This window comes from Oryzias latipes, chromosome 7, assembly GCF_002234675.1.
Source record: "Oryzias latipes chromosome 7, ASM223467v1".
Lineage (NCBI taxonomy): Eukaryota > Metazoa > Chordata > Actinopteri > Beloniformes > Adrianichthyidae > Oryzias > Oryzias latipes.
Genome location: NC_019865.2, coordinates 17,823,367 through 17,836,181, shown reverse-complemented (window position 1 = coordinate 17,836,181; position 12,815 = coordinate 17,823,367). Strand labels below are relative to the sequence as shown.

At 39.0% G+C, this 12,815-nt stretch overlaps 1 protein-coding gene across 3 annotated transcripts; it reads left to right on the top strand.

Annotated features, from left to right (window-relative positions):
• The first annotated feature begins 3,015 nt into the window (after nt 1-3,015).
• Nucleotides 3,016-9,043, top strand: spo11 (SPO11, initiator of meiotic double stranded breaks). Of its 3 annotated transcripts, XM_004070556.4 has the most exons (13): nt 3,016-3,182; nt 3,825-3,938; nt 4,561-4,649; nt 4,858-4,924; nt 5,041-5,149; nt 5,314-5,400; nt 6,086-6,122; nt 6,219-6,328; nt 6,413-6,512; nt 7,619-7,656; nt 7,878-7,954; nt 8,276-8,387; nt 8,739-9,043. In XM_004070556.4, exons 1-13 carry the CDS (start codon nt 3,043-3,045, stop codon nt 8,856-8,858), a joined length of 1,200 nt encoding a protein of 399 aa, XP_004070604.1. In that variant the 5' UTR covers nt 3,016-3,042; the 3' UTR covers nt 8,859-9,043. The 3 variants fall into 3 exon arrangements, with proteins under 3 accessions (XP_004070604.1, XP_020560439.1, XP_020560440.1); XM_020704780.2 differs by lacking the exon at nt 3,825-3,938; XM_020704781.2 differs by lacking the exon at nt 7,878-7,954.
• The last annotated feature ends 3,772 nt before the right edge of the window (nt 9,044-12,815 follow it).

The following is a 12,815-nucleotide window of genomic DNA, read 5'->3' as shown; positions in this document are numbered from 1 at the left end:
ATGGACCTCCTTTCTTTAGATCTTGGCTCCCACACACACTGACTGGGCTTTCACACTATAAAGGACAGACCACAGCACCTCTGCAAACACACACAGCGTGCCTTCTAGCAACTCTTAAAAGGTGGGGAGCTTGAATGACCTAATCAGTATACAATCTCCACACATTCTGCTGTTTGTGAGGAAAATATTTTTTTCTGATGTCAAAACAGAAACGGGTTTCAAAGACGTGCATAAATTCTCTGACACGTTAATTTAATGTCATGTTAATGTTTGGGCCTCAAAACAGCTGCTAGAAGTGAAACAGTAAACTCAAGTGTTATCGAGGGACTGAGCAATTTCTCACTGAACCCTGAAACACATGTTTCTGAGAGAGATCGTTGGGCAATATGTTAACATCTGTCAACAGATATATCCCGTTATTCCATGGTTAACACAAACACTACATTTTTTTAAATTTACTTCAAATAAAGCTGACGTGACTATAACCAAGCAAGCATCTTTAAAGTCCCACTTCAATCATCTTTTGGTCTTTTATTTTGATTATGCTGTTTTTAATCAAAATCAAAAACCTGTTGTTTTCTAGGACATAATTCCTGCAGAGCGGCAGTAGATATCATAAATTTGACTTTTAGTTGGGGGCAGGACTGTTGGTGCAAAGCAACCCCGCCCCCACTTCCCCTTTTCCATCTGTTGACACCTTCTTCTGTTAGCCCACAGCCCCTCATAACCCCAACCTAACATTACCAGTGCAACAAAAGAGGTGAGGAATATTGAAACTATCCAGCCGTACAGTTTTGAGCCAGATGTCAGCTCAGATGAGGAAAACAAAGTCCCACGTGGATCTAGTCGTCTACCAGTGGACGCATCAGAATAGAGCGGAACAGGAAGCTTGTGACCCGCCCAGTGTATTTTCTATGTGACAAATACACAAATTTTAAAACAGCACTTTGCATATGCTGTTGATTCAGAACAATTTGAATAAAGAATCGCTCAGAAATGCAATGTTAAGCTTAGTTTTCTCTATATTTGTCTTTCATCATCAGAAAATTACACAAGAACATGTTACAGACACCAACAACACAATTTTCAAGGGAGTGGGTCTTTAAATGAACAACATTCACACAAACAAAGAGGCACATTGGACAAGTAGCAGCAAGTTTAGACAGAAAGCCTCATCCCTAAAGCCCACAGAGGACACAAAATGGGGATTTTTCCAGCAACACAAACAATTTAGGATTCACTCTCTGCATCTTTGAAGAAGCACATGACTTATAAATAAGCCTGGATCATTATAATCTTCATCATAAATTGTCTTTTTAGTAGGGAAGGATGCCATAATTCACTTAAAAGCACAATAAAATACATAGAACCTGAAGGGAACAGAAACACAAAAGGTAGGTTAAATCAAGGCACTACAGTTATGTTTGTGGACTAAAAGCAAGTTGGGTCACGAGTGAAGATGTGAAGGGATATTTCTGATATGGAGCTGACTTATTTCTGAAGACAGCATTACAGCAAGTCAATCTTGTCTAAAAGGATGCAGTGCAAACTGTGCTTGACATACCGGTACTCATCCGTGTCATAAACAAATTGAATTCAAGAGGATTTACAGTACTTTACAATATTTCTTGTTTGTTGAGTATTCATGCCAATGAGGACATTTCTCATAATTGTTGTATTCCTGCTTTCTATGTGTGTAAAAAAACAAAACAAAGATAAATAAGAATGCACAATTTTTAAATCTCTATTCAAGGTTGATTCAGCTGTTCTGGAGTCACAAGCTACAGGTAAACAAACTGTTTACTTGGGTCCACATCAAAATGTCACACAACAGTTTTCAAACTGCTGAGCCTTTGACAGTTAGAGTTAAAGACCAATTCCAAATTTTGGAGTTTTAAAAGTATTTTTGTTGCATATTTTCATGATGGGGGGACATGTATTAAGGAAGTTAAGATTAACTCAAAACAGCCCAAAACACAGAGGTTTATTTATTTCTAATGAAATATTGCTGCTCTGCATAAACCATGTCTGAAAAAATTACTTGATTTTGACTAAACATGGGAATGCTTAAAAAATGATCACAGTGGGATAAGACACAGAACATCAAAAGAAGTGCAGCCAAAAAAACAAAAAAGTATTTTTTAACAACATCAATTGTGGTCTTAAAACTATAGGAGCCACTATTTGTCTACTCTTACATTGGTTTATGTGAGACAAATAAAAAAAAAAAGTATAGTTTCTTCATTTTGTTGTTGTTGAAGCATTTTCCCAGATTGGTCCGGTTTGTTGGTGTGTAGTGGCTGTAGCTTTGAGAGTCGATCAATTGCACTCAAATTGCATTGCTTGATCTTAAACCCCAGTCAAGGAGTCCTTAGGTTCTCTAGACAAAACGTCTAACCTCTGACCTCCACAAACTGCTTTGGATCTACTTTGGATCTTTGCATCAACTACAGATAAGTTTGAAATATACTTTTTCACTAAAGCGCCTGCTTTTAATTTATTAAAAATCACAATGAATAATTGAGAAAGTCATTTTTTTTGTCTTCTGGTCAATATTTGTTAATAATTTCCATTAGTTTGATTAAGAATCAAGCAGGGAGGTCACCAGTAATTCAGATATAGATTTATTAGCATGCATTGATTTGATTAAAGGTGTTAGTAATTCACATCTGAAAGTATTTTCCCAAAATGTTTTTAATTTCAACAAATGTGTTTAGAAAATCTGTATGCATCTAAATAAGAGGTTTTTTTTTTACTTTATATTAATAGATAGATAGATAGATAGATAGATAGATAGATAGATAGATAGATAGATAGATAGATAGATAGATAGATAGATAGATAGATAGATAGATAGATAGATAGATAGATAGATAGATAATAAAAAAGTTAATAAAAATACTTAATAAAAACAAATAAATTAAAAAAGGATAAGAATAAATACCAAGATAAAATATATATATGATATTTAAATATTTTTATATGTAAATATTATCAGCAAAACAAAATCAAACGTGGAGGCGGGAACTTGCCACAAGGGGCATGCTGGGAAAACAAATAAGCTGCACCATGGAGTCTGGCAGTACTCAGTTTTTCTTCCTAATTGACAAGCTTCGCATTCAGCTTTTGAACAGTATCGAAGGTGCGACAGAAAAAGACTATTTTCAAGAGGAAATTAGTCCGTAAGTTCGTCATTTTAATACGCTGATAGCTGCCGCCATCTCTTTACTAGTTGGTGTAAACAGAATGCTAATGCTAGTTAACCGCCTTCCTGATTGTTGAAAATGAACAATCTCTTGCTTTGTGTGAGATTTGCCTGTTGTTTAAGGCGCATTTAGTCGTTTATAGCATTTGAAAGAGTTATTAGTAGAATTTTACCCCCTTGCTATCATGTGGTTTATGAAGTTCTAGTACAAAAGTACATACACTGTAAGCTAGGTAAGCTACAAAATGCATATTCTTATATTAGTCTTAAGCTAACAGTAAACATTTTATGTACTTTGATGTAAACTGGATGTTATGTATGCTTGTTTGCAAAAAGGAAAAACAAACAAACATTGATGTTAATTTGATAATTATGGTGTTAAAGATGTCATTTGTAAATTTCTGTAGCTTTTTCATTTATTGTGAAATTATAATGCTAATGATGTTATTATAGATATGGGTATAGGTATAGGGGTGAATGATTACAATATATATATATTTAATAGTTGTATAATCTACTGATTATATTGTTTATTTATTGTTTATCTCAATAAACTAGGGTGGGTTTTAATTTAAAAAAATTAACAATTTCATAGTAGCCGTCTTTTTTTTTTCTGTAGGCGAGAGATTTTGAGCCGGATTGAAAGCGTCATTTTGAGAATAGTGGAAAGTCTATCTAAAAATGAGGCCCCTGTTCTGGAGCTGCCCAACAGGTCAAGTTGGTCCAATGTTGAGTAAGTTGTTTTTAACACATTTGTAACGTTAAGTGACTTGCTCTATAGCTTGGAAAAACTTGAGTCATTTTTTGTTCACACCAACAATATGACATCTTTATAAGCCTCTTGCCCTTTCAAACATAAACACAACTAGAGGTGCCTCCTAAAAAATAAATAAATGTATACCTACACTGTTTTTGGTGGGACGTCAAGCCACACAAGTTGATTTGATTTATGTTTAATTTTCGCAAAAAGGAAATACACAGTTTAGCATCAGCTCTGTTTGTGCAAGGTGTGGTTTAAACAAACTGTGGGAGGAATCAGTAAAGAAAAAAATAAACGTTTAGCTTTGGTTCATAAAAATTCAAGCCGTTGGGGGAAAAATAATGTTTTCAGGAACTCGAAAGATGGTAGACCTGATTTGGAATCAAGAAGAAAAACAAAAACAAATGTTTTTTTTAAACCTGCATGTGGAGTCTTATTATCAAAGGGAAAAAAAGATCTTCATTGCCCAACTCCAGCTTCAGGTTTATGCATCCCAAACCTTTTAAAAAATCAGGGGTTCCTGAAGATGATTCAGGAAAATAGCAACTATAAAGCAGGTATTGATCATTTGTTTTCCTGTGTTTACGTTGTCTAGTTTTGACAGTGGGGTAGGGCTTCAGATGAGCTCAGGACATTCTGTCACCACTGTAAAAAGCAACTGTCCAGCATCTGTCACCAAATTTGGTAAGAAAATGGAGTGGTTTTTTTTTTTGTTTTTTTGTGTTAAGCTTCACCCCAAACACATTTTTTTGTATTCATGATGTTTGCATCCATCACCTGCTTAAATTTGATGAAACTAAGATGCTTCAACAGTTTTTTGAAGATTCCTTCTCAGGATTTATGCAGTGTGGAGATAATAATGCTGGTCATTTTTTTCGGTCTCTGTTTAAAGCACAGATTCTGAAGATTCTCTCGGTCATATACAGACTTGTGCAGAGCAACTCTTACGCCACAAAGAGGTTATTTTGTTGTTTATTTACTTTGTGTTAAAGATAAAAAGAATAATCTGCCTATTTATCCTATCCTTATACAGTTACTCTGTTTTTTAAAGTTTCATTTTGTGGTTTGCTCCTAGAGATGTGTATTACAACAATACTCAGCTGTTTGGGTCACAGAGAAGTGTGGACACTATAGTAGATGACATCTCCTGCATGCTGAAGGTTTCTCGCAGGGCTTTGCATGTGGTATGTTCACGCTTTTATTTTGAAAGCACTTTGCTGGAGTGCAGAACATTTCTTTGGAGCAAGATTACTACTTAAGAAATCAAAATCACTCAAGTTTTGTGGCAGTATGAGTAAAGAAATCTCAAACCAGCTTTAATTCTCCTGTGTTTTATATTTATCGATAGATGGCCACATCTAAAGGCTTAATTGCTGGGGATCTTTGCTACTTGGAAGAAGACGGCACCAGAATCGACTGCCGCTCCAGCTCTGCTGTGAGTTCCACAAAACCATCTGCAAGAGCGAGACAAGTGCTCTCGTAACCATCACCTATAGATTTATAGATTTAAGCTTAGGCGTTAAAGCATGACCTCATAAATGTAAGTAGTAGACTGAGCTACGATCTGTGGGTCATACATTTTCATTTATATAAAGTCTGCCTCTAGATGTTATGAACAAATTTGCCGCAGGCCGCTCTGGCATTATATATGGATTATGACTCCATCTGTGGGTTGACCCTCGATGTGGAGAACAGACAACTCGGCATAAAGCCGGAAAGGAGAGGAAATCCCTCTTTATGGATGGACACACACCAAATCTGTATCAGGTGTGCAGAGGATGCAGCTGTGGAGATCTGTTTTCATCCTCAGCACAGGTTACCAACGCTGACCGTGACAGCAACATAACACGAGCCACATCAAAGCTCAGCTAACCGCCCCTTTTTGCTGAAGCGTTTGGTAAAAACGCTTTCTGTAGAAAGTTTCTGTAAAGAAGACTCACAAAACAAAGGTCAATTTCCCATCTGCTTTTAGCAAAACATGCTGTATACATTTTTTCCTTATCAAAAAGTAGCGCTTTTAACTGTTTTTGGTGGCACTTTTTACTGTTATCAGCTTTCAAAAGCTTCAGGAACTTCTTGAGGATTCATGCTTCTTCTTTCTCATGTTTTCCTGATTTCAGGCTGTTTCAGTTTCGTCAAATGTCTCCGGCATTAGAAGTATCCTTCTATTGTTTTTGCAGACTTTTCTTCAAGCTGTTATGCTGTGAGTGTCTTTTGTTGAAGTTTGAGCGACCTTCCCTTGACCACATCCAGACATTGTGTCATCAGCCAAATTTGTCATGATAGTTGAGAAGGACGCAACCTTCCAGAGGCTGTTAAACGACGACTTCTGCAGAAAACTCTCTCCTTGCATCATGATTACAGTTGGTTTTGTTTTTTTAATTTGTTATTTTTACGTGTATGTGGGAACAGAATGTCCCAGGATTCTCTGCGTTTTTGTGAGTCAGGGTAAAGGTGTGCCGGATGTCAACAGTCGACTGATGGTGAAAAAGCTGTGGGACACGCTGCAGATTCCCATCTTTGCCCTGGTGGACGCAGACCCTCATGGTATGAATCACTGGAAGGCTAATCAACTTAAGTCACCCACATATTTCGCAAAATTCAGCCTTTCTATCAGTTTCCTTTCATCTCTTTACACACAGCTGGGTTAAATGTTCTGTTAAAGCAGCACCTGCCCCAGACATCACCATGCCTCTTTTCCATTTTTTTTGTATTTTGTTTTCATGCAGGGCTAAACATGATGTCATTGACTGTATATAAGAACTGGACTGAGTGACCCCTCCCCCCGACGTTCCAAACAGGAAGTACCCACAGGCTCCAAAATCCACTAGACTTCTATAGAGTAATAAACAGCTATTACTAAGTCTTTATGCTTTATCAGAATAAACTTCATCTTCATCTGCTACCTTTTTTCAACATGCTAATCCTATCCCCCCCCCCCATATTTTTTCTGTAGTAAACCGTATTCAAGTTCTAAACTGGCCAATCAGATGCCTCAATCAATGAATGTGGTCTCATGTCAAACGTTTGAAATGTTCAAGGCCGCTTTCAAGCAGAAGGGGTGTGGACTTCCAACAAGCTCACTCCTGATTGGCGAGAGTGGTTGCCATAGAAACGTTGACTCAGGCACATTACTGCTCACTGACATCAACTGGCTCCAAGGTGGCGGCGTGCATTTTGCAGAAATATAGCTGAATGGACAAAATTTCGTTGGAGTCGGAAGTAAGCCATTTTCTATGATGTCACACGCTTAGTCCAGTTCTCGTATACAGCCAATAGAGATGCAACCATTCACCTTCCCCACGATTCAGTTCAAACCTCGATTTTTTTTTTTTTTTTTTTTTTGTGTGTATGTGGGGGGGGATTCTTGCGGTTTGATGATTTTACTTCCTGATAAGCCTTCCTTCCTAAATTTAGCACAGTTGTTTGACGCTTCCAACGTAAACATACTAGTAAATTCATTTTTTCCACAATTCAGTTTAACATTCAGTTTGGTTTTGGATCCAGGGTCGTGGTATCCCTACCAGTCAGTGGTTTCATGGCAGGAACCACGTAATGCTTTGCTTTACTCTTTGCTCTGTAGCCCGTCTTTGAAGGTAATTGCTCTGGTATGTCAGTGATTGCAGAATACCTCTCCCTTTGACTTTTGTCAGGCTTTGAGATCATGTGCATCTACAAATATGGATCAGTGGTGAGTGCATCTACACGCCAGTTATTTTTGCAATAACAATTTCTCTTCATGTTGGTAAAAATAACGATTTTAATGTAAGAAAATGAAGCTGAAAATGTAGAAAGGTTGGAGTCTCTGCTGTGACTATGTAGTTGATGAAGTTCCAGAGCACAGCCACATTGTGAAGTTAGATTGTGTGTCGTTATTTTTGTGTGTGTGTGTGTGTGTGTGTTTGTCTACAGGCCATGTCGTTCGAGGCCCACAGTCTGACTGTTCCCAGCGTTATGTGGCTAGGCCTCCTCCCCTCTGACTTACAGAGGTTTGGACTCCACAATCACGACTTCCTCCTCCTGCCTCTAATTGGGATGATATTCTTAGGAATTGTTTGTTTTTGTTGCTTTTGACTTTTTTTTTTCTTTTCCATGAATTCTATTGAAAGCATATAGACTTTAAATGGATTCTTTTCAGATACATACATTTGTATCCTGAACAACTTCTCCGTTTTGTCTTTTTTTTAAAAAAAACAAACACCCTGAAAGGCTTTGGTATGGGAAAGCAGCATTGGGCAGAAACTGCTGCTCTCAGTTTTTAGGAAGTGAACTTTGTCATGAATAGTGAAACTGAAATTGTGTGTCTTTAGGTTGATGGTTCCCAAACGTTCGTTACTTCCCCTCACCAGGAGAGACGAAAACAAACTCAACAGCCTTCTGAAGCGCCCGTACTTCGCCAGCCAACCCCAATGGCAAAAAGAAGTGAGTGAAAGAGAAAGGCCAGGAGGAAAATGTAAAGTCTGGCTTAGAGGGTGTAAAGGCGTCGCTGCAGATACTCAAATCTGCGTATAATAGGTTTTTAATGGCATGTGTTGCAATGGGATTGTGTGCAACTACAAAAGAAAGGAAAACAGTTACAGAGTGTGATTCATGAAGAAAGATCCTTTCCATTTAAATAGACAACTTCTCCAAACATTCCTCTAAGATCAGGATTGAAATGTATTCTTAAATAATTTAACCCCGCTTCCTAGACTTTAATGGTTCCGCTGCTGGATAAACATTTGTTTTTTGTTGTTTTTTCGTGGAGTTTTGTGTAATTGTCTTTTTCTGCAGATGGAGCTGATGCAGCAGAGTAAAGTCAAAGCTGAAATACAGTCTCTGGCAGATATTGCTCCTGACTTCCTCACAAGCATCTACCTGCCCAATAAGCTTCGTTTTGGAGGCTGGTTATGAGCACAATCCTGCCACCTAGTGGAGTGTCGATGAAGGTGCAGATAGTTGGTTCTGAAATCTGTAAATCTGACCTTGTGTTGTCTAGAAAACTGATGCACAGACTTTTGATGTTTTGAGGATTTTCTGTTTCTATGGACTGTTGGAAGTTTTGGAAATAAACACTAAATTGTTGAAATACCAACAGATTTTGTTCCTCTAGGATTTATTTCAGGTTTTGGGGTCAAAAACAGAATTAGGGATGTAACATTTAAATACCATAGACATTTTCTGCAATCACTTATTCCATTTCAGGGTCAAAGGGTCACTGGAGCCTACCCAGCTATTGTAGGGGAAAGGGGCGGTAAACTCTGGACAGATTGCCAGTCTGGCGCAGGGCTCTGAATATAACTGTGTGCAAAGGATTTTGGAGTGAGCTGAATGCAGTTATTCAGTTCTGATGAAGCTTAACAGTAGAAAAATGATTGCTAACGCATTGTTGTTGGTTTTTTTGTATCTTTTTTGGCTGATTTCCTGTTTATTGGCACATTGGGTTTTAGCTTTTGGTTGTAAAATTGTCAAGAAGTAAGTTTGTTTTCCATCAGTGTTTCCAGCCGCCTTCACAGACTACTTGAGAAATCAGAGGCTTCCACTCCACAGATTGCAGCGTCTGAGTTCATCGATTGCATGGATAGTTGAAGGAACGGTAGAGACACACTAACTGTTCGCTCCATCTCACTGAGCTGAAACAGAAATACTTGATTGTTTATCCACTTGAAGGGAATGTGTGGGTTTTTTTCAAAAGGTTTCTAGTTGTTAAAAACTATTTTATTTATGTGAAATATATGGACACGTGTTGTATCTAGTATGTCCAAAACTATTTAAAGTAATCAAGTAAATAGATCCCATTCACATTTTGTAATCTAGACTTAAAATTTTCTTTCTTAAATGTTTCACCACTCATCTGAGCTGCCTCATCAGTACTGTATCAAGCATAAAAGGCACAACAGGAAAGAATCCATTTAAAATCCAGTGGTAATTCCATCAAAACAGCATTACATTACCTATTGGTTGCTTGTGACAGCAAATCAAAAGCCTCCATCTGTATTTGTTATCTGTATCCTCCACACTCTAAACCAACAACCCTTTTGTCCTCCTTGACTGCATCCATGAACGTCCTTGTTGGCCTTAACCTTTCTTTTACCGACATAATCACTGTCCCTCTTTTGAATTTGTCCAAACCATCTGGCTCCACCTCCCTCAATTTATCTCCAGAACATCTAACCTGAGGGGTTCACCCATTTTACAAATCTACTGAATCCCTTTGAGAGATGCTGAGTTGCTGGAGCCTATCCCAGTATTTGATGGGCGAATACAGGACACACTTTGAATAGGTCGCCACATGAGCTATTCCTCAGATGTATTCATTGCTGATTCTACTCAGAAATACTAAAAAATCATATCAACTTAGTTGGCTGAAAAATCTAAATGGTTGTAAAGAGTATCTTTAGAAAAACATGATATTATGATGGTCGGGCCAAGTTTACAACACCCCTGGTGGGCCCCCTTTCTCCCCGGGGCGCTCCCCTCCTGGGCGGGGGCGGCTGGCCCCTGCCTTGCTCCTCCCTGGACCAACCGTGGGCCAGGTGGGTGGCTGCCTGGAGTGCGGAGCGGGTCTCCCTAGGGGGGTCCTGGCTCGTACCTGGGGTTGGGGCGGGGGGATGCTCGGAACTCCTGGGGGGTGATGGGCTGCTCGTCTGGGGCTGTGGGCGCCCTTCTCGGGTGGGGCCGTGCATTGGCTCTCCCGGCGCGGCGGGGGGGCTGTTCTTCTGGTTGGGCTGGGGCGGCGCTCCCTTTCCCTCCGTGCCTCCCTGCTCTCTGGCTCTGGGGGCCTCGCGGCGGCCCTGCTGGCCCTGGCCTGGGTGGCGGTCTTGGTCGCCCGGGGGGCGGTTGTTCCCTGCATGCTGCCGTGTGGCGTTGGGGGTTCCAGCTGCCGCTGCTGCTGCGGCGGGGGTCTTGGTGCGGGGATGGCTGGGCACTCTCCTTCCTTCTTTTCACATTCCACCGTCCATTTTAGAAAAACATAAACACTCACCTGAGCACAGGTGTTAGCTCACCTTTGCACTAACAGGTTGCATGATTGAATGACTGAAATATTTCACACTAGTTGGTTTAAAGGCATAAGTATGCGTGTGTGAACACTATCTGTTTTGTGTACATGTTGACATGTGGACATTTTTTCAGCCAGCAGGTGTGTTGATAACATTTGAGTGTGTGTGTGGACAGGCCCCGCCCTTTTTGTACTACATTTGAACCTTACCCTAATAATAAACAACCAGTAAACTTGTTGCTTTATGCTGCTTCATGGTGTTACCCCCCCCCCCCCCCCCTCTTATTATCACCCTCTTACCCCCCCCCCTCTAACATCCCTCTCTCTTCTTCCCTTCTTTCCTTTTCCGTCCGGTCCAACACCAAAGATTTTCAAACATGATTGAAATTAATATAGCTTGGCCTCAATTACAAAAGGGGTTTATTCAGACATACCTTTGGTTTGTCTGAAGATTAATAACCCCTCTTGTTAAAGTAAAATATGTCCAACACAAGAGGCCGTCAGCTCTCATCTGCCTGTTGGACAGGACAAGTTAAAAAAAAAAAAAAAAAAACATGATACTCATTGTGCTTTCGTTTTTAGATTTAATAGCACATCATTTTATGTACACATATTTCTGCCTCTCAGAACCGGACATTCTCTTTTAAACTTTGTTGGTTTGGGTTTTTGTCGTTCTGGATGACTTGCGCAAAGGCTCAACATTTATTTCCTTTAGTGGACGGAGCCCCGGAAGGACCCTCTGCTTCGTCTGTCAGTGAGGTGTTTGTGCAGATGTTTGTGTTGCTCCACAAAGATGCGAGGCCTTGTGGTTAAACATCCTCGCCTTGAACTTGTTTGACCAAAAAGTGCTTCACTTGTACTGTCGTTCAAATTGAAAAAGCTAAGCTGTCCTACCATGACCTTTATTAAAACATACATAGAATATTTTCCAATTACATCAACATTTAACATTTTTTAAGCATTTTTCAGTGTTTGGGCACACTTAATAAAGCTACAACTTTTGGTTTAAGTTGTCGATTTTTATTTTTTGCTCTTAACTTTATGCTTTTCTATCAATCAATCTTTATTCATATAACACTTTCATGCTTTTCAAACAAAGTGTGTATTAGTCAATTCCAAAGTTTTTGGAAAATTTATAATAATTTGAATTATTTTAACCCTTGTGCTATTCTAGGCACTTTGACATTGGGAGTTGGGTCATCTAGACCCACTAGACAGTGCTCTGAACCTTTCTTCTTCAATGATTTGTGATCATCACTGGTGTCCATGGATTACATGAAATCTTTCCACCTTCATCCACCTTTGTCATGGTAGGGAGAACACGTCAATGTAAGGGTGGGGTCATCTAAGATAGCACAAGGGTTAATGATTGTGTTATTGCTGTTTATCCTAGTTTTTTCTGTGTCTCCTGGAACTCTTTCTCAAAAAGTCTTGCCTTTTCTTAGGCCACAGTTTAAAATAAGAATAGTCTCTTCCTCTGTCTTCACTGGATTAAAAAAAAGGTTAAATAAAATAATCCAAACAGTTTTTTAGCCAGAATTTCTGATGTCTTTAGTTACAGAAAACTTAAGTCGTCCAGTCTGCTTGTAAAAAAGAGAATATTTTTAGGTCGGATTGTCTTTTCCTGCATCTTTTCTAAGTGCTGTTATTACTTCATTACTGTTCTTCATTTAAGATATATCACTATTGGCAAATCTCTGTCATTAGAAGTGAATTCCTGTTGTGAATAGCTATTTATAACTCGGAAACCTTTGACATTTGCTCCTGAGATTAAATGTAAAATACAGGAAATGGTTTTATTTTGAACACAGCTCACTCACCCTTCCTTCAGTAAAGATTTAATGAGCAGAAAATATCTTCAAAGAAACCTG

What these genes read in the sequence shown, in the direction of transcription:
- spo11 (XM_004070556.4), top strand. Translation starts at nt 3,043, where the DNA reads ATGCTGGGAAAACAAATAAGCTGCACCATGGAGTCTGGCAGTACTCAG. An exon ending in AGCATCTGTCACCAAATTTG is followed by an intron (nt 4,650 to 4,857) that starts GTAAGAAAATGG and finishes CTCTGTTTAAAG; the next exon opens with CACAGATTCTGAAGATTCTC. An exon ending in GGTGGACGCAGACCCTCATG is followed by an intron (nt 6,513 to 7,618) that starts GTATGAATCACT and finishes GACTTTTGTCAG; the next exon opens with GCTTTGAGATCATGTGCATC.